Here is a 26,447-nt window from a genome sequence, read left to right as displayed (position 1 = left end):
ATATAAGAAATAGGATGACTTTAAATAATTTCAACAGGGAGTCTACAGGAGTCAGTGACACACACACCATAGTTAATTCACATCTTATTTTTGTTAAAAAAAATAGCATGCTCTCTGAGATCTTTATTCAACATACGTGTGTGCTGTGCATGTTCTTTCTAAGTGGGCTAGTTTTGTTCTCATGCCATGGGAGCAGGTGGCATGAAGCTGTTTTGATGAGGTTAAAAGGCTCCTCCCCTCTTTCCCCAAGCAGCAGCCCGAAGTACGTCAGCAGTAATTGTGTGCCTGGCTCGGCTGTGCAGGGAGGGTGCAGGCAAAATTGATATCAAATAAGGTTATCAAACTGCGATCTCGATGTTCCATTTAAGTTGTTGCTCATTTTCATTAGGCATGCCAGGGGTGAAAAGCTTATCACCTAAACACCCTCTGTAGGAAGAACATTTATTTTTGATGGATTTATATTTTTTCTTCTCCACAAAGATTGAATTTTAGTGTTGTAGTGGATATAAATGAAGGGGTTTCTTTATCCTCTTTTCATTTTATTATTGACTAATCAGACTTCAGTTCAGATAGATAAAAGAGAGAGGTTCTGTTGCCTAGATGTGAGGCCTTTAATGAGGATGGGAGGCCCCAGGGAGGCGAAATCCGAAGTAGAACGATGCTGCTTTCGGGTTTCTTGCCATTTCTTCAGTTTCTTCTTCCGTTTCCAATGGGCCTAGTGAGCAGGAACTATCCAAGGTGCTAGAATGCTGGCAGCTTTGCTGTTCAAGGCAGACGGATTGCAGAAACAGAGAAGAAAGATTACTGCTTATTTCAGAAGGTAGGTTCTTTGTTTCAGAATCCCTGATTAATCAGCAGCAGCATCAACAGACTAAGGCAGCTGGAGAGGAGAGAGAGAGAGAAGCAGGAAGGGAGGGAGTCAGGGGCAGCGAGGGAGGGAGGGGAAAGAGAGAGAATGGGAGAGAGAGAGCTGGTTGTCACGGGGGAGGGACGATGCCACAAGCTAGGCTGCTCCAAACCTTCTGTATGTAAGTGGCAATGAGAAAGAGCATCTTTTTGGCTGAAAGGAGACATTTAGAGAGGATGCTTCTGATTTTTTGTTTTCATTTATTTTTGTCTTCACAGAATATAATCAAATGAGGCACCTTAGCCAGCCTGGGTGATTGCTTCGAGTCTTGTAATCATCTGTGTAGCAAAGTGGGTAAAATCATTCAATTTCTTTCCTGCTGGACCTGGAAGGCGAGGGGCTGTGTATTCATCCCCACCCATTAGCTATGCCCTCTTTTCTCTGAATGTCGATTTAAGGAAGCAAGCACCTGTCTTCTGCCACCGTATCTTCCTAGCAAACTTTAAAGGCCATTTTATCTGATAGGAAGAACATCAAGAATGCTCTGATCTCTAGTGATGAAGAATCTGGGAATGGACACTTTTCCCATCCAGACACAATGCACTTTAATTGAAGAAAAACTGAGCTGAACTACAAGTCTATTTCTTATGGTGCTGGATTACTCCTACAGAACTGCCCTGAGATCAACCGCGAGAGAGGGCTCTGAAAGACACAAGTCACCTTCTGATTATTGCACTTAGCTCTCCCTGGAGACTTAAATTTTGGTATGTATCTCATTTTTCAGATTATCTAAGCATGCTAATTGAATCCAGCACTAAATAGATCAAGCAATCTGGTTATGAAATGGAATGGATTTTATCTGGGGATACTTAATGCTGAAGTTTGCATGTCTTATTAGGTGGAACAGAAATAAAGCCACAGCGAAGGCATCTAAGGCTTTAATAAGCCTCAGGCTATTTTGTACCCTCTCACCCACTTAGTTACATTACCACAGAAATGGCTAAACTAGATTTTCATTGGTAAAATAAGCCATGTTAAATTATTAAAAGCATTGAAAATATTTTCAAGGGTGTTAATTGGCATTCACGTTGTGCATGCTAGCTATTTATCTGCTATTCCATACCATAAATATTTTACAACAGTCTCTCAGCACATTTGTGTCAGCCTAATTTTGCATTCTAAAAAAAAAAAAAAAAACCTACCAAGAAAAAAAAAAAACTATCAGACATACACTAAAGCTGAAACTGCTTCTTCCTGAGTAGATCTAAACCTTTTTGAGAAACATGTATTTTAATATCACTCAATATCAGAAAGATTTCCTTAACCTTATCACAACAAATATTTTCTATTGAACTTTTGGTAGACTTGTTTTACCTGGGATATACACTTATTTTGTTGGAGTGTCTTCACCTTAATTTTTTCAAGAACCAGAAATATTTTAAATACAAGAAATATAGGTCTTCCCTAGCTGGAAGAACTATTACATGAAATTAATATTGTTCCTTCTCATTAGGAAAGCCTAAAGTTGTTTCCGTACCATAGAACTGTTGTTTTTGTGTGTTTTTTAAACATAGCCCCAAAATAAGGGAATTCAGTGTAAAAAGTTATACTATGTAGTTCTAGTCATTTTAACATGCAAAAAATTATAACCAACTCGTATGAAATAATGACTGTGGAGCAAGAGTGAAAATGAACTCCTCTCCTAATTCTTCACATGTTAAATAATGTTCCAACTTATTTTTTATACTGTCAATTGGTAAACAGATTAGTATTAGAATATGTGAGCCACAAATACCAAAATTATTTTATTTTTCTGTGGCCATTGCAACATATGTTTGCCAACTCAGCAAAGAAGGGGACTCTGAAGGACATTGACAGTTTAGGAAATCAGTGAAAACAGACCTGAGAAAAAATACTACCACTTCAAAAGAAACTATAGAGAAGCCCAAGGACTTGGGGCATTAGCAAAGTTTAGAAAGAGAAGTGTAAAAATCCTAGAGACAAGAAGGTTGTCTATTGTTACAAGAAATAAAAAAAGTCATAGACTCTCAATTCAATTAGATGGTTTCCATTGCAGCTCCAGTCAGCAATTTATCATACTGACTATATCTACTTTGCAAATACTGCCTTGTAAGCGTCTGGAAACATTTGGCCAAAGGCTCAGAAAAGTACCTCAGCCGTTGACATTTTGTGTGAGTCCCTAATATTGCTGGAACTGTGCTATTTCTTTAGACCGTAGGCACATAGCACATGACAACCGGGAAGTTTGGGGAAGTCCGATTTATGATGTTACTCTATTAACATGATCCATACCCATTTTACCCATTGTGGGAAGGGAGAGTGTAGAGAAAAACTCACTATCAAGTAATCTGCCTTCTGCGAAAAAAAAGCAATCAGCGTCTTTGTAGTCACTTCAACAAGCTCTCGTGGTTTTAACTCTAACATTTCCCATTTTGGGCAGAACAGCTGCATTTTGATGAAAGTTTGAATAAGAAAATGAGCATGACCATTTGTGGGGTCGAGGGCAGGATTTTAAGCATAATCAAAGTGAAATGATAGGATTTATTTTTGACACATTATCAGAATAACAATTTTGACGTGGTTTACACAGGTGACGAATTATAACCAGGCAATCTTGTCTGTTGATTTAATCCTATGTGAAGTCAGCAAATTTTAGAAATTAATTTGCATACATATTTTACATATGTATGTGAAGACTGATTATTTAAATACTTATATTTTCACAATGTGTTTTCAAATTGGTCTGAGTACATGCAAAATATGTAAGAGATCTTTTTCCTTCTCCTGACCAAAAAAATACAGTTAAAAATTGCCTTGGGAAACTTTTATTTGGAGGAGTTGATACTGCTACATGAAATAGGATTCTCTGTCTTAGAGAGGATGGAATGATTTGAGTGAGAGGGAAAATCAACTTTTAATAGCTCAAATTCTAATAACTTCCTCACAGCATTGAGACAGGTGTGGTGTGAAAAACTCAGAAATAACTAAGGATGGGGCCTGGTTAACTGTCCCATATGCAAGTGAAATGAAATACACAATGTGAAATGAAGGCAAAATGCCTAGTCTTTCTACTGAGAAATTTATTTCCTTGTATGTATTTTGTTTTTCCCAGTCAAAACAAACAGCAGCATAAAAACAACACAAGATAAACTTTACATTATTCTTGCTATAACATTATCCTTTAGGGTTAACCGTGAACTAAAATTTAAGAAGCTTCTTAACTTCAAGAATGGAGAAGCAGTTCTCTCCCCAACAGTTGCTTTTCCTTCCTCTATCACTTGGTAGATACAGAAAATATCTGGATTAATGGAGTTTTCACAACTTTAAATCTTGGAAAACCAAAGTTTTAGATGGAGAACAACTCTATTTCAGGAATTCTGAACAAACATTTTAAGAAGAGATTAAAAGAACCAGTCCCCACAAGGGCCAGTGGGCTCATTCATTCAGATGATACTAATATACTAGAACCCAACTTTTGGTGGATGGTGGTCAATGATCCATCAGAAGGCTTTGCCTGCTAAGTTGGTGTACACACCCACCTGAGTCACTTCTTGTAGAGCCAGAATGTCACAATGCATGAAATTATACCAAAAGAGGAATTTGTTCTGAATTTTAAGAAAAGAGAAATACTTTAACATGTATAAGAATATGGCATGCTTAATTGTTATCTGCCCCTTTCTGTGTGTCTTTTCTTCAACAATAGCCTGTAATTAATCAAATCCCTTCTATACCATGGAGAACCCAATCTTGACACGAATTAGTGACACATTAAATTATCTTCTGGTAAATTAAGGCTATAAAAATTGATTTCTTAATTTATAAGGTAAATCTACATAAATGTATGTTCTTAAAGTTTTTGCATACACTGAATCCTCAAAAATGTGCACTTTTTTGGCTTTAACATTGAAAGTCATGCAGTATCTCAGCTTCTTGAGTTTCTTGGGTACAGAAAGAGAAAATAAGCAAGTGGATTTTTATGTTTCTATGGATTCCATTTGGATACTTTTATGTATATTCTATGCTCCACATGTATATGTAATAAATAGTTTCATTTAAGTGGAAACATTGTAAAGAAATGTAATGATACTTTCAGCTCTAGGCTCTGCATGGGAAAGGTACAGTGATGGTTTTACACAAAAGAAAATAAAGACATGGTTAATTGAATACAAAGTTAAATGCTTAGTGTTTTAAATATGACCTCAATCTCACCAGTTTAAATTGGTGCATCTTAGCTAAGTAGAGTGAAATTCAAGTTTTAGGAAGTGTCACAATATTATATAAAATATGCTTTGTGAAGGGTGTGGTCTACAGGAAATAACTAACAAGAGTGAAAGAATAAAATAAAGATGAGCAATTAGCTATCCAGTTGTGTTTAAGCCAACATCTGTAGCTTTTATTAGAATGGTAATGATTTTAAATACAGTAATCCAAAAATCAAACAAAAGGAGGGTTTTATGAATACACAATATAGCAGTGGAAGAAAGGAATAAGTGAAGCTCTCTGTGATTTGTATGGAGATTCTGATCTCGGTCATTTTAGGTGCTTTCCTAAGACCACCCTGACACAGATTTTCAATATTAGCTACAACTCCCAAGAAAAAGAACACACATACAAATTTTGCACTATTTGAGTCCATGCCATGCATTTTTATCAAAATCTATCTACCTTGTAGATGAAGACCATGGATGTCAGTTTTCAACTAATGCTCTAGGGGGGGCTAAAATGCCTAATTTGTTGGGAGCAAAAATGGCTGCAGGCACATACTAATTTAAATAAAGGGGATAACTGGAGAATGCAAAAGTAACAGATCCTTTCAATCTCACTCACTTTGTTGTCCCAAAAGTACCATGCAGTCATTTGAGGTCTAATAAGAATCTCTTACTTATTAGGGTAGAGCTAAAGATGCTACCTAAAGGTGGGGGCCTCTTCACTTCTTAACTATTATAGTCCTCCTAAGATGTCAATATTAGGGATTCAGTGTTCAAGACAAAGCTCTATAAAATATTTGCATATAGGGTTGTCATTCAAGGGCCAGAAATGAACTTGATCTAATATCCAGCAGTCAAAATGAAGCTTAGTTTTTAGTGGTATAAAATGTTCCTTACTCAATATCCATCTTAGCCATAACTATACATTTCTGAAAGAGAAACAGATTTATGATCATATCTGACTGTGGGTTCTCACCACATAGAAATGGGTAATAGTTGTAATAAGATAGACACTTCACATCAAGTTCACTTTTTTTAAATGAGGCCTCATCTTCCTTTAGTGAGGAGTGAATGAATGAATCTGTTCATTCAGAGTTCAGCAGCTAAGAAATACCTTTGGCTTGGAAGACTCTGAGTCTTTGAGCTTCATGCTTCTTATGTGCTAAGACCTAGAAATGGTCTATACCTCTATACCTAGAAAATGGTGTAGAATGGATAAATGATCTGCCTGCATGGTTAGGAGGCAAGTCTGCGAACGCCTTCCATGCCTCCATTTGCACATCTGTGCCTAAGAATGTTGAACTTCATTAAATATTCTATTCACTTATGTTCCAGTAAAAATGTGTTTATCAAGGAGTGATTACTAAACATAATCTTGGCCACAGTTAAGAATTGTGAAAAGTATCTAATAGCAACGTTCGTAACTGATGATTATGCTCATGTTTCTTGGATTTTCATTTTCTAACTGAACCTCCAATAATGTAAGGAGGTAAGTTATCATTCCAACCACCATTGCAAAAACATGGAAACTAAAGCTCGGAGGGAGGGGTTCATTAGATTGTCTAAAGTTGGAGACCTAGGGGTGCTTCCATTGGGATTTCTAGGTCATACTACTCAAGTTCTCAGTTATGCTCTTCAGAACTGTCTAACTGCCCTCTGTCCCTGCCCCCCATTACAAATTACCTTTTACATGTGGATGAGAAAGCAGAAAAATGTGATGCTTCAACATTAGTAGAGTCCAAGTCCATTGTTTATGTTTATTTTTTAATATAATTGTCGAAAGTTTTTCTTTGTTCATCCTCAAAAATGGTGACCATAAACCATGACAAACTAATGAAAGCCACCATTGTTACCTGAATTGGTGCCCTTGTCAGACTGCATGGCAATTTTTTTATTTATTGTGCTTTTACATTGCAATATAAATGTCTAGAAGGACACAGTTTTGCCTTTATCAGTGCCTGGTTTATAATAGATGCTCAAGAAATAATTGAATAAATGAATGATCATAGAATCAAATCCTTCCCTAGAACTAGATGACAAGCATGCTCGCATTCAACATTTGCATTTCATTATCTGGAAGTATTACTAGATTTTATGGTTGATTTTTTATCCCTCAAATTTTCATCTCAACTTTAAAAAAAATCTTATTGTACAACTTTCCATGGGATAAATATTTTATGATATAATTATTTAATATTGTCTTGGAATAAACACAATTTAAACTCCAGGCAATTTGAAAGACCACTTACAGAGATAATTAATTTTCAGAAGTACCCAATTAACCTTGTTAATATTTGGAATATATAACTGTATAAAGGATATCTGATGTCATTTGGATGGGAGGAAAATTTAACAGAAGAAATACAAATTTTGAGGTAATGTCTTTCACAATGGGATATATGCAGTTTTGCTCCAGGGCAAAGTGGGAATGTTCATCTTCCACCCTGAGGCATTATCTGTGGAATCCTTGTAATACTGACTTGGCTCACTTAACTATGGTAGAATTAATTGCCATAAAGTTATACAGATATTTTTTTATCCAGGCACACTCCCTGCTAAAGTCCTTGGTAAAAATGAATTCCTAATAATCATAATGCTTCAGCTTTCTGAGAATAATGTTCCTTTTTTTTTTTCTGAAAATTGCAGTCGTTTGTAGCGGTAATTTCTTATTTCCACATGTGTCCACCACTTGAGTATCTAAACTCACAGACTGATATTACAATACAATTCAATTATGCTAGATAGTTGGAATTAAAAGACTATTTCATTTGCCAACCCATTATGGCTTAAAACCAAACCAAACATAATAAAACATAACAAAAAAGAAATCATGAGTCAACAAACAACTCGTATCCTCTTGTTTCAACAATTTCTTACAGATTGGAGAATAAATCTTTAAATTCAGAATGGGCCTCAAATAACATATGAATTGACTGACAGCTGAAATGCTAATAAACTCTGATAAGAAGTAAAGTTTCCATAGCTACCATCCAGGTATGGAACATGATTATACTTGTAAAAAAATCAAAATGAAAATGATTCGTAGTAGCAAAAATGAAAGCCGAGGATTTCTACCTTAGATATTTGGGTGAATATTTCAAAAATATCTTTCTGAGACTTTTAAAGAACGTAAAAGACATAAATGTAATTTATCATTTTAAATGGCCAAGTTTTTTTTCTTGTTAATTTTGCTTTTGCTTTTTCAATCTGACTCAATTATACCAGTTTCCTATACAACAGTGAATATGCAATTGAGGACAGTAGGCCTTAATAAGCTAGAAGGGTAAAATACTTATCTTGTATGCAATTAATTAATTAAACTTCAGTTCTATTTTTTGATTGATTGAAGCACCATTTCTCTATCCTCTGGCTTCATTGATTTCTATAATTCATTGGATACTTCTATTTCAAGGCATCCTGATTTTCAGAGCCTGCTGGTTATCCATCACCCATCTATCTATACTCATATACACATTTGACATTACCATTGCTGCCAATCTTCTACCTGTACTTTTATTATGATAATATTAGCTAACATTACTATATGGTTATTAGTGTTAAACTCTAAGCTAAATTCTTTATAGCATCGCCTCTCTGAATCATTATATCAGCAGGAGGTAGAAGCTATTATTTCCATCATTTTGTAGGTGAGCAGAGTATATGTTGGTTGAAAGTCCTATGTTTTGTTGTTGATTTTGTTTGATTTTGGTTTTTCAGTAATCCGTTCTATAGTTTGGGTTTTCAAATCTTCGTGTAGCAGTGATAACTGTAGTTGTCATTGCTTGAATTACCAGACTGCTGAGGATTAATGTGATCTTGGTGACCTATGCTATTTGAGTTGAAGTAGGCAGCCATGATGCAGCACCATTTTGAAAAATAATGTTGGATCAGAAAGGGATTATTTCCAAAATAAATTATATTAGAAATGTGTATTTCCTTGATTACTGCGATATTTTGGCACTTGTTTTAGGTTTGTGGATCTTAGTTTAAAATTATAAAAAAAAAACTACACCTAATTTAAGTTTGTTCCAAGTAATCATATTTTATTTGAAATTGAGCAAGAAAGTCTTTATGGCAAATAGAAATAAGAATACATTTTTGAGAAACAAAATCTTGACTCTAAGTACATAAACCAAACGTTGACCTTGGCATATTGTATTTGTACCCTCACATTACCTTTCAACGCAAGCGATTCGGTCTTCGATGTGCTAATTTTGTCAGTTTGAGGGAGTGTTTGCTACTTAGGCAACTTTCATTTAATATTTACCTCAAATACTCTTGATGGTTTGTAGTATCTAATGAGACATTTTCTCCCAATAGATTCTACCATAAACATTGGAGCTTTGGGTTGAGGAGATATTAGGGTGAATAAACAAACACCTTGCTTTTTACCTTCACCTTTGATAAAGGTAACCTGTGTTCTCATCCTACAGGAAGTGTTCCTTTTTACATGATACCCTCCAAGATGATGAGTTCTAATCCTGAGGAAGACCCTTTGGACACATTTCTCCAATATATTGAGGATATGGGGATGAAGGCCTACGATGGTTTGGTCATTCAGAATGCATCAGACATTGCTCGAGAGAATGACCGCTTGAGAAATGAAACCAACCTGGCCTACTTGAAGGAGAAGAATGAAAAACGCCGAAGACAAGAAGAAGCAATAAAACGGTAAATATAAATAAAAGTATCCCAAGTCTTGCATAACAAGGAAATCCATGAGTTCTGCAAAGGCTGTGATGGTGTCACCTGGTCAAGAAGGGTGTTTACCAGTTAGTCTTGATGAGACCAAGTGAAATTGGCAGCTCAACTGTAACAGAAACGCAATTCATCTGACTCACAGGACTCTCGCCTCAGCTTAGAAAAGTTACTTACTGGTGTGTTGTGCATATGGAGGTACAGCGGGGATTGGGAAAGAATTCAGTTTTCTTTAATAAAAGCTCATACCAAACAACCTCTTGGTAAAAGCCCAAGGGAACACATAAACAATCTCATCGTCAGTGTTTGATGAAAATCCCCACCTTTAATGGTCTTTGTTATAGTTCTTATTTTATAATGGCTCATCTTCTTCCTAGATTATAAAAAGACTCATGGATAATTAGAATTATATGAGCCACTGAAGGCAAGGGGACCCTCCCTGAGTGCTCTCTATGCAGAGTTTTAGGACTATTACATATCTTGTCTGGTACCAAGTGCCCCAGGTTTGTTGAAATGAAATGACTTTTTTTACAGCAAAATGTACAGCTACAAGCAAATAAGTACCAGATTACAACTTCCAAACTGAGGCTAAATTTCCTGGGGCACTGAAGCCCAAAGAAGGATATACATCTTTTGATTCCCCCAAGAATGTCATAGTGTTTTCAGTGTGTGTATGTGTGTGTGTGTGTGTATTTGATAGTGGTAAAGGTAGAGGCATATTGCATTCTACAAAGTCTTATTTTTTCAATAAGATCTATTTACTAAGTGCAAAGATTCAGAACTTAGAAAATTAATCCATATCAATTAGCTGGATACAGAATAATATTAGTTAAGCTATTTCAATAGTTGGTGGATTTTTCATCTAATCTGACATTAATAATTTTGCTTCCTCTCTGTGAACATTATGATATTAGGGAAAAATTTGTTAGATGAACTATTTATTCTTATAATGAAACTAGATAAGGAAGCCCTACTTTAATCTTTAAAGGCAAATAACTTTATATGAGAGGTTTGGGAAAGAGAGAGAGCATTGGAAACCAAAAAAAGAAATGTTGTGGAAGACTATTTTGAAACAGTGTAATCTTTTTATTTTAGACTGTTAAATGGAAATCCGTGTATTACCAGGTATAAAAATATTTGTGAAATTATATACTTGATAAATATTGTCACAATTGTTTATATTTAAGTCAATATGTTGTTGGGGACTATGCTATTTTTTATTCCTCCCCAATTTTAGTTGGTATCACCAATTCCCTTCTAGGATACACTAAATAGCCTTTCTTCAGGACAATTTCCACCCCTTGGGAATTAATTCTCAGGAACTTCTGTATGTATGCTAGCACTGAAGAAAACTCATTAAAAATGAGGTTTCTAAAGTTTTCCTAAAATGTTTCTAAAATTCATAACAAAAAAGAATAATTCACATGTCTCTAAAACAGCTTCATCTTTATAATGAAAGTTTTCCTGATCTCGGCATTAAAACTCAATCATTCATTCTTTTCTTTAACCATATAAATAGAATTATTTGCAGAAGTTTCATTAGATTTTACAGAAATCTAAAGTGTGCTTATCATTGTACTATTAACTTTTGTGTTTCATCAACAAACTTTAGAAAGGTTCTATCTATAAAGATATTAAGACAGAAAATGTCTGATTTTTAGATAGTTTTCTGTCAAGTGTTCAAAAAGTCATAACCAACAACTCCAAAGGAGCCTGAAGTTCGAGGCATGGTGGCAGGGATTTAGGTAAGTGGCAACACATCAAAACCCTGTCATTACATAATAAGTGAGGTCCAGAAAATTCAGTTATGTGAACTTTGAGTTGGTCTCTGCTAGGTTAAGAAAGCAGTATTTTCTAGAATCATGTTAGAAAGCATTAAAGTATAGATAGTTCAGATCATACATTGAGTTGAAAAACAGTCCCCAATGATGTGAAGACCTTTATTTCCACATCATGCTCTCAGCATAAGTTCAAACGTTAGTCTGGCTCTGCTTGAGAACAGAGCAAAGGACAGGAATAAGTTACCCACCATGTTACGTTCCAGGTGGTGTTATTCACGGGAGAGTTATAGAGGTATGTAATTTGTCGGATCAGACCTGGTGCAGTAAGATTTCACATGATCAGTCTATTCAGAATTTCTCCCTAGATGTGGGTATAGTAGGAGAATGAACCAACTTCCCACACAAGGGAATGGCCAACTAGAGGTAAACTGCCTGGTCCTAATTCAGTGGCCTTATCTTATGAATTCTGACTCCACCCTGAAATAAGGATCAGACAGAGAGACTTAATCCTGGTTGTAAGAAATAACACTGATTCTGATAAGACAGATAGGGCACCTCACACCTGAGATCAAGAAGATTCAAGGCCACGGGGCCAAACAATGCATGCATACTGCAATATGCACCATGGTTGCTGATGTCCAAACCACAGTGTAACTTTCATGGGAAGAAAGACCTAAAGCAGATTTATTGTTCAACAAACGTTTGCTGTTAAATGTATTAATTGACTGGGGAAATATATCTTAAAATTTTGCTAACTGCCAGGCCACGTTCAAGACCTTGATGTGACAGCAATTAACAGAACAAATTTCCTGTTGTAAGGAAGATACATTCTGAGGGAAGGGTAAAGAGGAGACAACACTAAACATAATTATATATAAATATATATAACAGGTGATAAAACTAAGCTTGGTAAAGGAGATAAAAACAGAGCCTAGGGAAGGCTGCATAAATTATGTTTGAGACATTGGAAAAGTGCTGCCAGAGATGTGAAGTGTATGGCTATTGGCAAGAAGAGGATTGTAGGCAGGGGGAATAGTAAGTTTGAGGTGTTCTAAGAAGAGGACAAGGCATCACACAGTGACCAAGGCAAGGATTGGGGAGATTTAAGTTGAGACTGGTAGAAGGCCATCGGGTAATATAGAGCTTTATAAACTTTTGTGTTTTATTCTGAAGGAGAAAACAAAATCCATTGAAGATTTTTGAGCAGAGGTGTGAGCTGCTTTAACCGAACATTCTGCCAGGGTTTGTCTTACTTCTGTATTGAGGAGATAGATGGGGCATGGCTAAATGTTTGAAATCCAAAGACAAATCCTTTGTGATACATCAGGTGAGAGATGATGGTGGCTTGGACCAGGGTGGTAATAGTAAAGGTGGCATAAAATGCTCAAATTATGGGCACCATCAAAATGTTCTAATTGATGAGAGATGGGAGTTGAATAAGAAAAAAAACTGAAGATGGCTTTCTACTTCATTTTGATGTTGTTTTGTGTCCATGTGTGTGCATGTTTTGCTTCGTCTTTTGCCTGAAACATGAGAAAAGTGATGTTTTCATTTAATGAAATAGCAAAGACTAGAAGAGACGAAGTTTAAGTTAACTGTTAGAGGAATGAAAGCTCAGCTTTGGTATCCCAATTTTGTGAGCCCTTTTGGATGGCCCAGTGGAGAACGCTGGATAGACAGTTCGATCCAGGATATATGGTAAGATCAAAGCTGGAGACATGAATGTGAGGTTCATCAGGGTCTATAGATCACAAGACATTAGCCTTGTTGAGTACACTTAGAATCTAAAGTCCGAGATGCACCCTGGACTGTTCCTTGGGTCACCTGACTGCTTACATGGTAGGAACAATAGAAGAATCCGGGAAGTACAGCCAGGACAGAGGGGAAGAACCATGAAGGATGGTGATGTCTCAGAGTCAAGTGAGAAAAGTGATTAAAGAAGATAGATTTTCGTAATGGATCAGTTGAAGCCTGAGAATTGACGCCTCTTACCACATTGGTGTTGTTGACAAGAACAGTTCTGGTGAAGGGCTGGGAACAAAACCCAGTGAGATTGTATTCATGAGTGAGTGGGAAGAAAGGAACTGAAGCAGAATATAGCGAACTATTCTGAGGGCTTTGAGGCTAAAGAAATTCAAAAATATGGAGAGTAATTGTAGTGGAAAGTGGGGTCAATGGTATTTTGTTTTTCTATATTTTTCCTTTAAGAAGAAAGTAAACTTATTTAAAATGCTTATTTAAAATACTTATTTAAAATGCTGAATGAATGATTACAAAGAAAGGAAAATGTTAATGGCTTAGGAGAAAGAAGGAAAAATTACTGTGATTATGGACTTGAGTAGGCGTGAAGGCTTAGGATCCAAGGCATCTTAGGAAAAAGCATAGATTGCACAGCCATCATAGAAGAAAAGATGGCTCAGGGTACAGAAGGCTGAATGAGACTGAATGAATGACTAACCCTGCAGGACAAGGTCCCCAACCTGGTTCATTGCCTTCCGAGCACCTTTGTGTTACTGCTTCTATAGCTGTTCATTCAGTAGGATTTGAAGATGTGGTTCGTATGTGTCTCAGATACTGGTAACTCTACACATTCTTTCCTGCACCCATTCCTCTAAATATTTTTCTGGAATTGTATAATGTTAATATCTTTGAAAGGACAAAATTCAGCAAAACCTCCTAAATTATTGAGGTTTCTTCCTCAATGATTTGAAGACATAGAAGTCTCTGGATGTTGTTGGGGGTGGGGGGTGAGGTTTGAGAGAGAAATATCAAAAGAACCAAACATGAGTGATCAGACAGGAAGAAGGGACCAAAGGTCTTGCATGACTCTGTGCCAGGGCTGTCTATGGGTATCTTAAGTTATCCCCTTTTAGTGTCCATTGCAATATCCAAACTCAACTTTGTTTTGTTCATATAGTGACTGGCATCTTGGGATTCTGACAATTTAAAACTTAATAAGCTTTTATTTCTTCTCAGAGTACATTTTTGGAATTACTTCAAATTTCTTAATAGAAAATACATGTTTAATATTTTTCAGCATTTTGGGGTTTCAGGGTTGGCAACAGAAGCTGAATACTCACATCTAAATTTAACACATATTTTAATTTTTTAACATGTAATTTATGTCCAATTGTAAACAAAATTCTACATGACATTAATGAACATAGCTTAATTAAAATTCTTTAACATGTCTGCTGGATGCCTTCTTAAATATATGCTGTGATTTGATATATGGGATATAAATGCTAAAAATCTAAAGATGGGGCATGTTTGACCTTGAAAAGGCATTGATGATAATTCTCTGTGAAATATGCCAGTTGCAATTTCAGAAATGTGCAGACTGCCAAGGATTGCTTAAAAAATGGAAATAGGATTTCATATGATTGACCTTCTGGATCACATATGTGCCGAAATGCCTTTTGTACTGAAGCTTGGAGGCTTAAAACACTGAGCTCTCAGAAAAAAAATATCCTCATCACTTTCTCAGTGTTGTAAGTCACTTAGGCTTTCTCAGTGCAATTCCTTATTTTTTAAACTAACTTGAGCCCCCTGTCACTCCTAACTTTCTGGTACCTTCACTTCCATTTCTCAAATGGGATTTTACTGAAAACGCTCATTGTGTGAAAAATTCTAAATAAATAGAAAAAAGTGATCCTGTTAGTGCTTTTTTTTTTTTTTTTAACAGCCCCAAATAACATTTGATGAGAAAGAATGGGAGAGAAAGACCGAAAAAAGAAAAGTTAATGGAGAATGAAAAAAAATATTTCAGTAGCTCATCATTTCTGCTATTTTAAACCCTAATGGTTTTGTGCAGGCACTGTTAAATGAGATTTATTTTTTATTAAAAAGTCTGTAAGAAAACAAACACTCAAAACCTACAGCTTCCAACAAGTGAGCTCACTTGAGGCAGGTTACAAAACCCTACTTTGTCATGTGTGGGGGTGAAAAAGGATGTCTAAGAAACAGGGATGATGTGTATGTCGAGCCACTGAGGTAACACAGGCATCAGACATTAAATAAATAGAAGGCAACTGACCAAAGAGAATAGAATCTAGCCACAGACGAATTGTAAAGGCAGTGCTTGTGTGCACCTGTGAACATAGGCCAGTTTCAGAAGTTCACTATGTATAGGTAAAGCTGTGTTTAGGACACCAGTTAAAGCTATTCACTGAAAAAAAAAATAAAAAAAAAAATAAAGCTATTCATTGAGGAGGAGGGCTAATCAAAAGAGCATCTGGTATACCAAGACCAGAGGTGAGGCTTCCTTTCAAGTGAACTTTTCTTTCTGGATTCTGGAACCTGTCCCTACACTGTCTCCTTTTACTATTAGCCACAGAACTTTGAAAACAATAGAGGCAATATCCCTTCACCATAAAGCAACAAGAAAATATGTTCCCGGGACATGTTTCTCCGAGTATGTTTTCTATTATCCAACCGGATTTGATTTTTTTTTTCCCTAATGAAACAAATGCTACATTAGTGAAATTCTCCCAAACATTGCAAGTCTGGAAGACAGCTCTCAGCTAGAGCAAAGTGGTTCTGTCACAAAGGACTACTTAGGCTGATTAGGAACATCTCTGTTCCCTGTGGATGCCCTCAAGGGATCTATATGAGGTTATATTTCCTCTTTAAAAGTGACAGTCAGAAATGGAATTAGATTACTTACAGCTCCTTTAAAAAAAATACATGCAATTGTATATTAGTATGTATACTTGGAAGCTGTTTATAGTTGAAGGCTTCAGTACTTCTGTTAGTCAAAGAGGAACAAAGGACCACTAAATATCCTTCAGACCATGTAGGGAAAAAAAGAGTAAAAATAAAAATAAAGTATTTGCTGTTCTTTTTCTAAAACATTGCTACCTAAAAAGCAAATGGTCCTAATACCAGGGTTTTGAATTGGTTAATATTTTAAATAATTAGTCGAAGACATAATTACACTGAGAACTCTTATTAGAGAAATGTTAACAGTTACATAAATCCTCTCTAGATAGTTATGGCTTCTGAAATCATGCTCATGATTTGTGGCAAAAGACTGTATGGAAATAGAGAGCATTTGCTGAAGTGCATTTTCGTGAGTGATCTATCCATTTAGTGCTAAATGAATACCTACTTTGGTCATGAATAGATAATCTCATTGGGTTTGTTTTAATTGGAGGCATATAGAAAACTGAAATACCCTATTTGTATATCAAAATAGATGTTGAACCACCATTGCTCAGGTGAATTGAGGACAGTTAAATGAACCAGAGTTCAGAAATATAACTGTGTCAACTTTTAAAAATATTCTACAGCTAGTCTTAAAATATTTAGAAATATTTTATAGCTAGGATAGAAATACTCTATAATTAGCAAAAGCTCCTATGCTTAGAGTCTAGGAAACAAACTCAAAAAGCCCTCAGCCATAATCCCATCTAGAATGAAACTCAAATCTGCAGCGTGTCAGGGTCTTGCTGGACTGAATCAGCTGATCTGATCTGATGTGAATTTCTGACCTAATTTTGCTGTAGGACTCAGTGCTCAGGCAGAGAAAACAAGGTTAATGTGTTGATAAGGGGCTGAGATTAAACAGCAGACAGTATCTTGATAACTCTCTCTAATTTCAGCTTCCTCTTGTGTTTGTGATTAATTCCAATCACTTTTGTATTAATCATTTCAGGGGACCTCAAGCTGCTTTTCTAGTTTTTATGTTAAAATTATGCATCCAGATTTTCTTTTTTTTATAGACAAACAAAATATCCAGATATTGCAGTGATTTTGGTTAAACACCAAATGTATGGAAAGGTTTTCATTCGTAGAACCACACAATTGAAAGACAGAATTCAATAATTCACCTTGTCCATCCCTCACTGGCTGTTCTTTATTGAGCCAGAAGCCAAATCGACAAGGCTGATCCTAAATAAATTGATTTATTGAAAGTGTTCCCCTTTTTTTTTCAGTGCTGGTGGGGAAAGTTAATATTAGTGAGCATATATCTAGGGACACCACTTATGCTCGTTAATATTAACTCTCCCCACTTAGCCTAAGGACACCACATTGGTCCATTCTGACCATTGTGCCTATGCACTTTGCAAGTAAAGTGGCCCCTGTCCTGCTGCCCTGCAGGGTTTTCAGGAAGGATCACCACAGTCCTCATATGATTAATACAAACTTCAGCCTTCATCTATTTACAATTTACACTGCATCTATATTTCTAATAAAGATGATTTTAAGTTTTTCATTCAGTTACCTGCCAAGACAGATTAGAAGCCACATAAGGAGAGGCCGTTTATAGTCCATTTAAGATAAACCTCCTCCCCCTCATCTACCTTTTTGAGAGCTATTTATAGCTGTGATTGTTTAGACTTAATTAGATTCTGGACCTAGCCTTGACTTTGGATTTTAAGAATCTCAGTATCTGTTCCATATCTGAAATAAATAGACAGATGTTGGCAAGAGGAGGGGCTTTTAGAACATAACCCTCTATGCGCCAGCCAGTCAGCATGAGGATTAAGCTCTAGTAAAGCTGAGGAAATTGCAGCAAAGGGTACACCTTCCAAACATCCAAACCTATGGCAACCTGAATGATTGAAAAGAAACCCTTTGGAAAATTTAAGGTAATCTTTCTTTTAGAAGTAGCGTTAAATATTTAGAGATGTTTATAGATTAATTAGGCAATAGCTTTCAGCCCAGGGTGTTTTTTATGCTCTTCAGGCTCTTGGAGGATAGTCTCAATCTTTAACTAAACATGGCCTTTGTAAAATGTTTAAAAACCCAGATAAGGGAAAGGAATTATTACAGAGCAAGGCTATGAGTCAGAGGATTTTTTAGCTCCTAAAAATGTAATATGGCTTAGAGAACATGTCTAATGTAGCAAATGAAACTGCTCGAGACTGAGCATGCTAATAAAATAGCTCCAAGGCTCTGTCCAACTTTGATTTAGCCTGAAGAAAATATCTTCATTATAAATGTATGGGTCACCTTGAAATTAATTTTAATAGTGAATTGACAGAAGGAAGAGCAAGCCCCTGTCCCCAAATGGATCTTTGCTCAAAACACCTGCCTCTAGTTAAAAGTTATTCTCAATGACACTCATATTTGGAAAAACAGAACAGAATATTGTATGTCCATCCTCAGAATATGAATATAACTAGCCTGCCAGGAAGCAGGAAGCGAAGGGGGAAAAAAAGCAAACTTTTTTTTTTTTTAAGAAAAGCACTTTCAATAAGATATACAAGGAAAACACTTTAAAAATAAAAAGACCGGCATTTAGAATCCATTATTTTAATTAGTAAATTGCATTTTAGTCTTTGATTTGAGGCTAAATATACCACTCAGCATAACGTGATGGTTGAATAAGAAATGAGGTCGTTCAGCAATGAAGAGCATTACCACAGAGACGTCTTAATTTCCTATTAGGCTGATGTTTATATGTGTTGCTTAGCTATTTTGTTTCTACACGATTTTTTTCTGTAAGCATTTATTGAACATCTATTTCATGGTAGGGATTATTTTGAATGTTTGGGATAAAGCAGCAAACAAAGTAGTAAAAATGTTTGCCTTTGTGGGATTTACAGTCTTGTGGGGGTGGGATGAGGGAGACAATAAGCGAGTACAGAATACATTAAAATGTGATGAGTTCTATGAAGAAAAGTAAATCGGGGCATTGGGGGTCAGGGGTATGGGGAGAAGGCAATTTTACACAGATTGGTCAGGGAAAGCAGAACACATCACCTTTGAGGGAAAAAGCTGTGTTCCAGGATGAGGAAACATCCAGAGAAGATGTCCTAGGTGGGAGACGTTCTGGCATGTTGGTGAAACCAACCTGAGGTCAGTGTGACTAGAACAGGGCATGTGAGGTCAAAAGGAACGGGGTTGAATCTTGACAGGATGTGGAGATCACTGTCAGGACTTTGGCTTTTACTCAAATGAGGTGAGATGAGAAGTCATAGTGTTTCAAGAGGAAGAATGCCTTATCTGACTTCTGTAATCAAAAAGTGGGTCATGGGGCCACTACGTGGAGAAGCAAGGACAAAAGCTGGATCATCAGTTGGGAAGCCATTAAAGCAGTTGTGAGGAGGGAAGATGTTGGTATGGACCAGGGTCCATGGATAGGGAGAATTGTCGTAGAAATTGAGATACATTCTGAAGGTAGAGTTGATGGAACTTGGTGACAGATTTGATGTGGGGTTGAGAGCAAGGTAAAAGCATGACATTCCCATTAACTAGGATGGAAGGACAACAGATAAAGGTTTTTGTGAGAAACACTTGGGACATACTAAGTTTGATATGTTTACTAGGCTTCCAGTGATTTGTTGAGTTTTATAGGAATTAATGTTTCCTTTTTGATAATTTGTAGGTGAGAAACTGTATGATTTTATGGAAATTTGAAATACTTTTATAAAACTCTAAAAGGTATACTGACATGCATTTAAGTTTGAGGACAGATTATTTTTTTTTAATGTTTATTCAGAGGAGAGCAAGCATTGTAGATTAACCACAGCGAATGAACAATTGCCTGGAGGTCTCTCCATTGTGCAGAGTTAGTGGAGTTAGTGATCTTGATTCTGAGAGTGTCATGATCCACACTCTCAGATGCTTTCCAGTTTAGGGCAGAGATAACAACCCTACTCCTTAATTTAAAAAGCAAGACAAAAGGCAGGTAGGTGCAGGCCTGTCCTACCAAACACTTGACGTTTTTTAAAGAGAGAAAATGCTCTGAGGATGTGTTGATTCAATTATTAGCATTGGAAATGTCCACTTTTAAAATGACAGAGACATAGATAATTAGTTTGCTAATTGATGCACATTAGGCACTTTTTCTGTTCTTGGGTATGACAATAAACCAGTAGATAGTTATCCTATTGTAAAAGGGCAAAAAAGGAGCATAACTACGTAGTGGAAAAATCCTAGTGCACAAAGGTGGTATAAGTAACTTTCCCCGCTTTAGTGAGAACCATAAAAAAGTCCATATTTTTTTTAAGACTTTTTATTTTTATTTATTTATGTATTTATTTTTACATATATATATATTTTTTACATATATATTTTTAATTGAAGTTCTATTTGCCAACATATAGCATAATATTTTTGTTTATTTCAAAGAGAGAGTGGGCAGCCTGGGTGGCTCAGCGGTTTAGCGCTGCCTTCAGCCCAGGGCCTGATCCTGGGGACCCGGGATCGAGTCCCACGTCCGGCTCCCTCCATGGAGCCTGCTTCTCCCTTGGCCTGTATCTCTGCCTCTCTCTCTCTCTCTCTCTCTCTCTCTCTCTCTCCCCCTCCCTGTCGCTCATGAATAAATAAATAAAATCTTAAAAAAAAAAAAAGAGAGAGAGCAAGCGTGCATTGGGAAAGGTTAAGGAGGAGCAGGCTCCTCACCAAGCAGGGAGCCTGATTCAGGCTAGATCCCAGGACCCTGAAATCATGACCTGAGCCAAAGGCAGATGCTTAACCCATTGAGCCACCAGACACTCCCCAAAGTCCCTTAATTCTTAAGGTTAAGTTTACTCATTTGGTAATTAGGAATTACAATATTCATTTTGTTGCATTGCTCAGGGAAATAAAGATACAGTCCACGAAGCAATTAGTGGAGTAGCCAACATGTGGTTGCTACTTACAATTGGTAATTGCTATTATTGTTAGAATTAGGATTGTTATTACTGCTTTTACTGTCATCATTATCACCTTCATCTTCATCACATAATGTGGCTATATTAATAATGACATGGCATCTTGTCCAAAAGGTTCTGCCTCCGTTTAGGGTAAAAACCAACACAGAGAAAGGAACAAGATGGTTTGCTTTGAGCACTTGCAAATGACAAGTGTACCCCCAGGCTTCCAAATGTGAATTTCTTACTTTATTATCATTCTGTTTCATCTTCTTGATGTGTGTGTGTTTTTGTTGTTTCTCCTAAAATTGTTAAAGCTCATGAAGGCTGAAAGAATTTTGGCATACACATAGATTCAAAAGGTTGCAATAATTGGCAGTTTTAATTTTAATTATTAAACTGGCTTCTAAGAGCAGAGCAACTGTCCCTTGTGCATAGTATGTTCTGAAACATTTGTAAATCAAATTGCATTGAACTCACTTGGTGTGCTGACAATGGGTTTCCCAAGGGAATAGCAAATAAACTGGTAGAGCGCGTGATTTTTTTTAAAGTAATTCACTAATGAGTTTCCAGATGTTTTCAGGGCAGTACCCTCAAAGTTTTTCCTCTTGACCTAGGAGCTACTAAATTTTTACTCTTTTCATGGAAATGAATAGTTGCTGTAAAACTGCCATAACTTTTAGGTTAAAGGTAAACAGAGAAAAAAAATCATGAATTATGAAGATAAAATGCAGAGAAAAAAATAATGAATTATGAAGATAAAATGACAACTACTTGATATCGACAAGAGCTACATTCTAAAATGGTTTTTTGTTCTTTTTGTTGCTGTTTTGTTTTTGTTTTAAAGAAAAATGCTCCAGTGGTTTGATTCCTCTTCTGGAGACCAATGTTACTTTCAACATTGCATGTAAATGCTGCTAAAAGGTTTCAGCTTCTTAATGGTTTGATGATTCCGGGGAAGGTTAGGCCAACAATAGCGCTTAACTGGCCTTTGCACGGAGAAAGAGCTCTTCTTTCATTCTACTTGAGGAAGTAATTGTAACTCTGCTCTCCCCAGCTCCTTTTGAAGAAAATCAGAATTGCATGGAGAAACTCGAGTCTTTAAAAATTTTCCTACAGGGATTTATAACTCCCCAGGATGCTTTGTTGTTACAGTGTCACATGTAATTTTTTAAAAGTCTGTTCTAATACACAACTGAAATAGTATTTGTTTTGGTGAGAAATGACAAACAGGACTGGAAATGACTTGTCAAACAAGTTTATTTTATAGATCATTTTTAAGGCAATGTTGCTTTTCCAGCAGCTGGTATTTTATTTTATTTTGGGAAGAGATGTCATTTTGTGATTAACAAAAATGAACAGTAATGGAGAAATTAAAAAAAATGATGGAGAGATATCTTTATAGTGATCAGAGCACCTATAGAGTCTTCTCTCAGGAGAGAGGATGGCTTCCTTTTTTTTAATTCTCCTTCCATACCAGGTATGAAATTATATAGCAGGGAAAAGTTGACCATGGTGAGACTAGAATCTGAAATGATTTACCTTTAGTGTCCCTCTAAAGTGTTTTAGGAAAAAACTCATTGCAATTAATGTAATTTATTTTCTTCTGCCTCCTAGTCTCTGGATCATGAAACAAAGGGTTGAGATGAGTAGTTTGTGACTTTTCTCAGGACTTTTATGGAACCCTGTTTGCAGCCCTGAAACCTCAGCAGCTTCAAACCTGCAAATCAATACATATATCATGTCTTATTTAGAAAGAAATTCCATGTGCTTTAAACCCAACCCCCTTAGTACAGATGCTAATTTCATTTCTAGAAATTAGTTCTTTGAAATAGTAAGCTTCATTCTCAGATCTGTTTTTTTCCATATAATTTTACTTTTATTTCTTAGTAACCTCTTAGGATTTCAATTTATTTCCTTAGTTCCTGTGTTTTATAATCCATTTCTGTTCTAATCTGGTTTGTATACGTACGTATGTCTGTGTGTACTCTATTAAGTTTGTGCACAATTATTTATAAGGCCTAGGTATTTCAAATAAAAGTAGAGAGGAGAAACACAGTTTCAAAACATGGTACATGGTTCAACAGATTAAATGGGATAAAGACAGGTGGGGGATGGGCAGAAAACGACTGCCCAGTAAAAGCCTTTTTAGCAAATCATGCTGAATCTCATTAATAAAGAATACGTCCACTAAAGCTGTACAATCAATCTGCCATGTGCATTAGTGATGTCTAGTCCAATTCAGGTAGATAAATTGTTCCCTAAGTGTTAGTCGGCTGCCATTCAAATCACAATACCAATAATACATGCCATGCTGAATTTCTCCTGACTCATGATGAATTTTTTTTCACGGGGTTAGACAAGACTAAACAGGTGAAAGAGAAGAACAACATCTCTCTGAATGAACACCACCACCTACAGCAAAGAAGGATAGGTAGCTAGAGAGATAAGCCAGAGACAACTACACTGTGAACCCATCTACCAAAAATACACTGGCAGGGAGCAATCCAACTCAACCCCATGGCCAAAAGTGTCAGCTAGAAACACAACCCGAAAAGGATAGTCAATACAGAGTTTGCAAAGTCAGATGACAGCATTACTGTAGCCCAGAGATATCCATCATGGGAAAATAGGCCCAAGACAAGGAGGATAAAAGGAAAGGGAAAAAGGAGTAACTAAATCCTTCCATGAATATTTTAATTACAGCATCTTAGTCTGGTCTCCACTGATGAACAATTCTATTTAATGATAGCTACCATAACTAATATTCTTCCCCTGGCTTGCTATGAGAAGCTCTCATTATTATCAATGGATACTTTTTAAGGCACAATAGAACACGTCCTCCTGAGGTTCTTTACTTTGAATCGACACTGCGTAATTCTTCTGATGAAGTCCATTGGCTTTGTATACATCCTGAAAAGAAAAGCACCTGCTTTTGAACCCATAGTGGAAGGGAAAAAGCGTGCTACCACTTCTTAGGAGATTAAAAGTCTCCGAGGAGATATCGCTCATGTAAGGGAGTATTTTTGAAACGAGGTGGAAATACTAAGCCTGAGCTATTGTATGATTGCATTAAAGTGGAGGAATGAAAGATTAGGGTGGTATTGGGTTTTAGGTAGGAAGGCTGCTTGTGGATTTGTCATTAATGCTGTGACCCTATCTGCCCAAGCCTTTCCATTTCAATGAAATTTAGAATTCTAAAAGGAAGTCAGCTTCCTAGGTCCCCCATGTAAGTTGCCTTCAGCAAAGAACCTCTATCTTTAATTTAACACAATTGGCAATCTTGGTTTGAGACAGACTGTGATTTAGTTAACATGAAAATAGAATGACCTCTGTCACCCCAGAGTTGAATGAGAAACTCAGTTCAGGTTTGATGGCATGTGTGAACTCTTGGAAGGTAAGCTGGGGGAAAAACTCAAATGGCCTTGGTGAACATGTGGGAAACTGGAAAAATCCTTCATATCCTGGCCCGATTTTCTCCTAGACAAATGTATGCATGTTTAGTTTTTAACGATGTGCTTTGATAATGTATGTGTGTTGCATGACCTCGTTCACACAGATGAAACCCCATTTTATTTTATTTTATTTTTTTGAAACCCCATTTTAATGAACAGGCTCAGCATGATCAACCTGATGCAATAAAACTATTTGTGCCAACAAATAGTTTACTAGTTGTGCCAACTAGCAGGATATTAGTTCTTTTTGAAAGGGTGTGTAGGGGTGGAGCAGGGCAGAGGGAGAGAGAATTTTAAAAAATCTTCTTAAACAAGCTCCATGTCTATCCCAGGCTGGAGGCAGGGCTTGATCTCATGACCCTGAGATCATGACCTCCCCCAAATTAAGAGTGGGATGCTCAGCCAACTGAGCCACCCAGGTGCCCCACGAGTTCCTCAAAAGGATGCAATGTATTCTGCAAAACATTTGTACAAAAAATAGTATGTAGTAGATACACCTTCTACTTTCAACATCTTGAGCTGTCAAATTCATGCATTTAAGATCAGACTTGATATATCTCAAAGCCAACATTTTGTTCCATTTTTGTTTGCATTCACATCTGAACTTTGGAGAAAAATAGAGTTTCTTCATCCCTTTCAAATTCATTAGGATAGAGTGAAGAAATGAACCAAGAAAATGTTACTTTGTATTAAAAATGATAGCGAGACAATGAATTAATTAAAGTTTTCATCAAATTATTTTTCTTCTCAAGTATAAGTACTTCAGATTAATCAAACATCTCATTTGTACATTTTCTCTAAATGTTCCCAGCCTCAATTCGTATTATTCAAACCCTAATTATCATTTATGGGCAAAACAAATAACCACATAAATAACACGACCCACAGACTGTAGGAAGAGTCTTCTGTTGTACATGGCTTATAAATTAGCATAAGAAGTTTCTGAATTTTTGAATAATGACCTTTGAGACCTAGAGTTATTCTCTTATGATTTTATTAGAAACATAGAATAAATATAAATGAGGCAAAAAAGAGGAAATTATAATTTAGGAGAATTATAACACCTTCAGGTTTGACTTTTATAGTTTAGAAAGGTAAATACAAGTAATTGTGTTGACCACCAATGTGCTTATGACATTTGTACTGCATATATTTAAATGTGTTCAGAACCTGGTCTTCCTAAAACCAAAGCATTAAATGGAAATAAATAGATATAAAGGACAAAAATGAAAAGGGAGAGTAGAGGTCAAGAAAATTTTAGCCCGGTCACTGAAATGCCAGACTTTGTTTCCTTCTTCTTCAGTCTCTCAATTTATAAGTAATTTTGCAAAATGCTTGCTAGGAGTAACCATTAAAAGAATCTGTGCAGTTCTGAATAAAGTAAACCCAAAACAATTGGAAGTTATTTCCATCCTATGAAAACCTGTGTCTCTAAACTGGTACTTAATTGCCACAAGAACATCGCTTTTCTAGAAATCAAACTTTTAGCAACTTCAACAATAGAAATCCATTTGTTTCAGGGGAAAAACTTTCATAAAAAGGAGACAGAACCACATCAGGTGCCTGGCAAGTTCATGTCAATGGAGTGGCCATGTCTCTCCCACTATGGAGTTATTGAAGCACAACCATCGCACAGCTACAGGATGAGGGAGCAGGTGCATTCATCCTAATGCACGTCTGCCAGACGGTTTATTTCAAAGGAGTCAGTGTGGCATATCAGAATTTTTACTTTTATTTTAGTTGTTTTCTTGTCTGTGAATATGTGTGCATGTGTATATGTGTGCTTCATCTACTGATGTTTTGATGGATTATACACAGAGCATTTTTCATCAGGAATTTATCCAACAAGTAAG

At 36.3% G+C, this 26,447-nt stretch overlaps 1 protein-coding gene across 5 annotated transcripts in view; it reads left to right on the top strand.

The window, feature by feature from the left end:
- Positions 1 to 266: 266 nt before the first annotated feature.
- NYAP2 (neuronal tyrosine-phosphorylated phosphoinositide-3-kinase adaptor 2) overlaps positions 267 to 26,447 on the top strand; it is a 260,549-nt gene continuing 234,368 nt past the window's right edge. For 2 of the 5 annotated variants that reach the window (XM_072719376.1, XM_072719378.1), the window contains exons 1-2: positions 941 to 1,611; positions 9,510 to 9,747. In XM_072719376.1, the coding sequence (XP_072575477.1) occupies positions 9,527 to 9,747 (221 nt within the window). In that variant the 5' untranslated portion in view covers positions 941 to 1,611; positions 9,510 to 9,526. Of the gene's footprint in view, positions 821 to 930; positions 1,612 to 7,955; positions 8,071 to 9,509; positions 9,748 to 26,447 lie in introns of those variants that run through there. The other 3 variants (XM_026006199.2, XM_072719374.1, XM_072719375.1) reach the window with 3 other exon arrangements.

The sequence above is a fragment of the Vulpes vulpes genome, chromosome 9 (genome assembly GCF_048418805.1).
Source record: "Vulpes vulpes isolate BD-2025 chromosome 9, VulVul3, whole genome shotgun sequence".
Taxonomy (NCBI): domain Eukaryota; kingdom Metazoa; phylum Chordata; class Mammalia; order Carnivora; family Canidae; genus Vulpes; species Vulpes vulpes.
The sequence above is the reverse complement of the archived record's forward strand: the minus strand, read 5'-3'. Positions and strand labels throughout refer to the sequence as shown.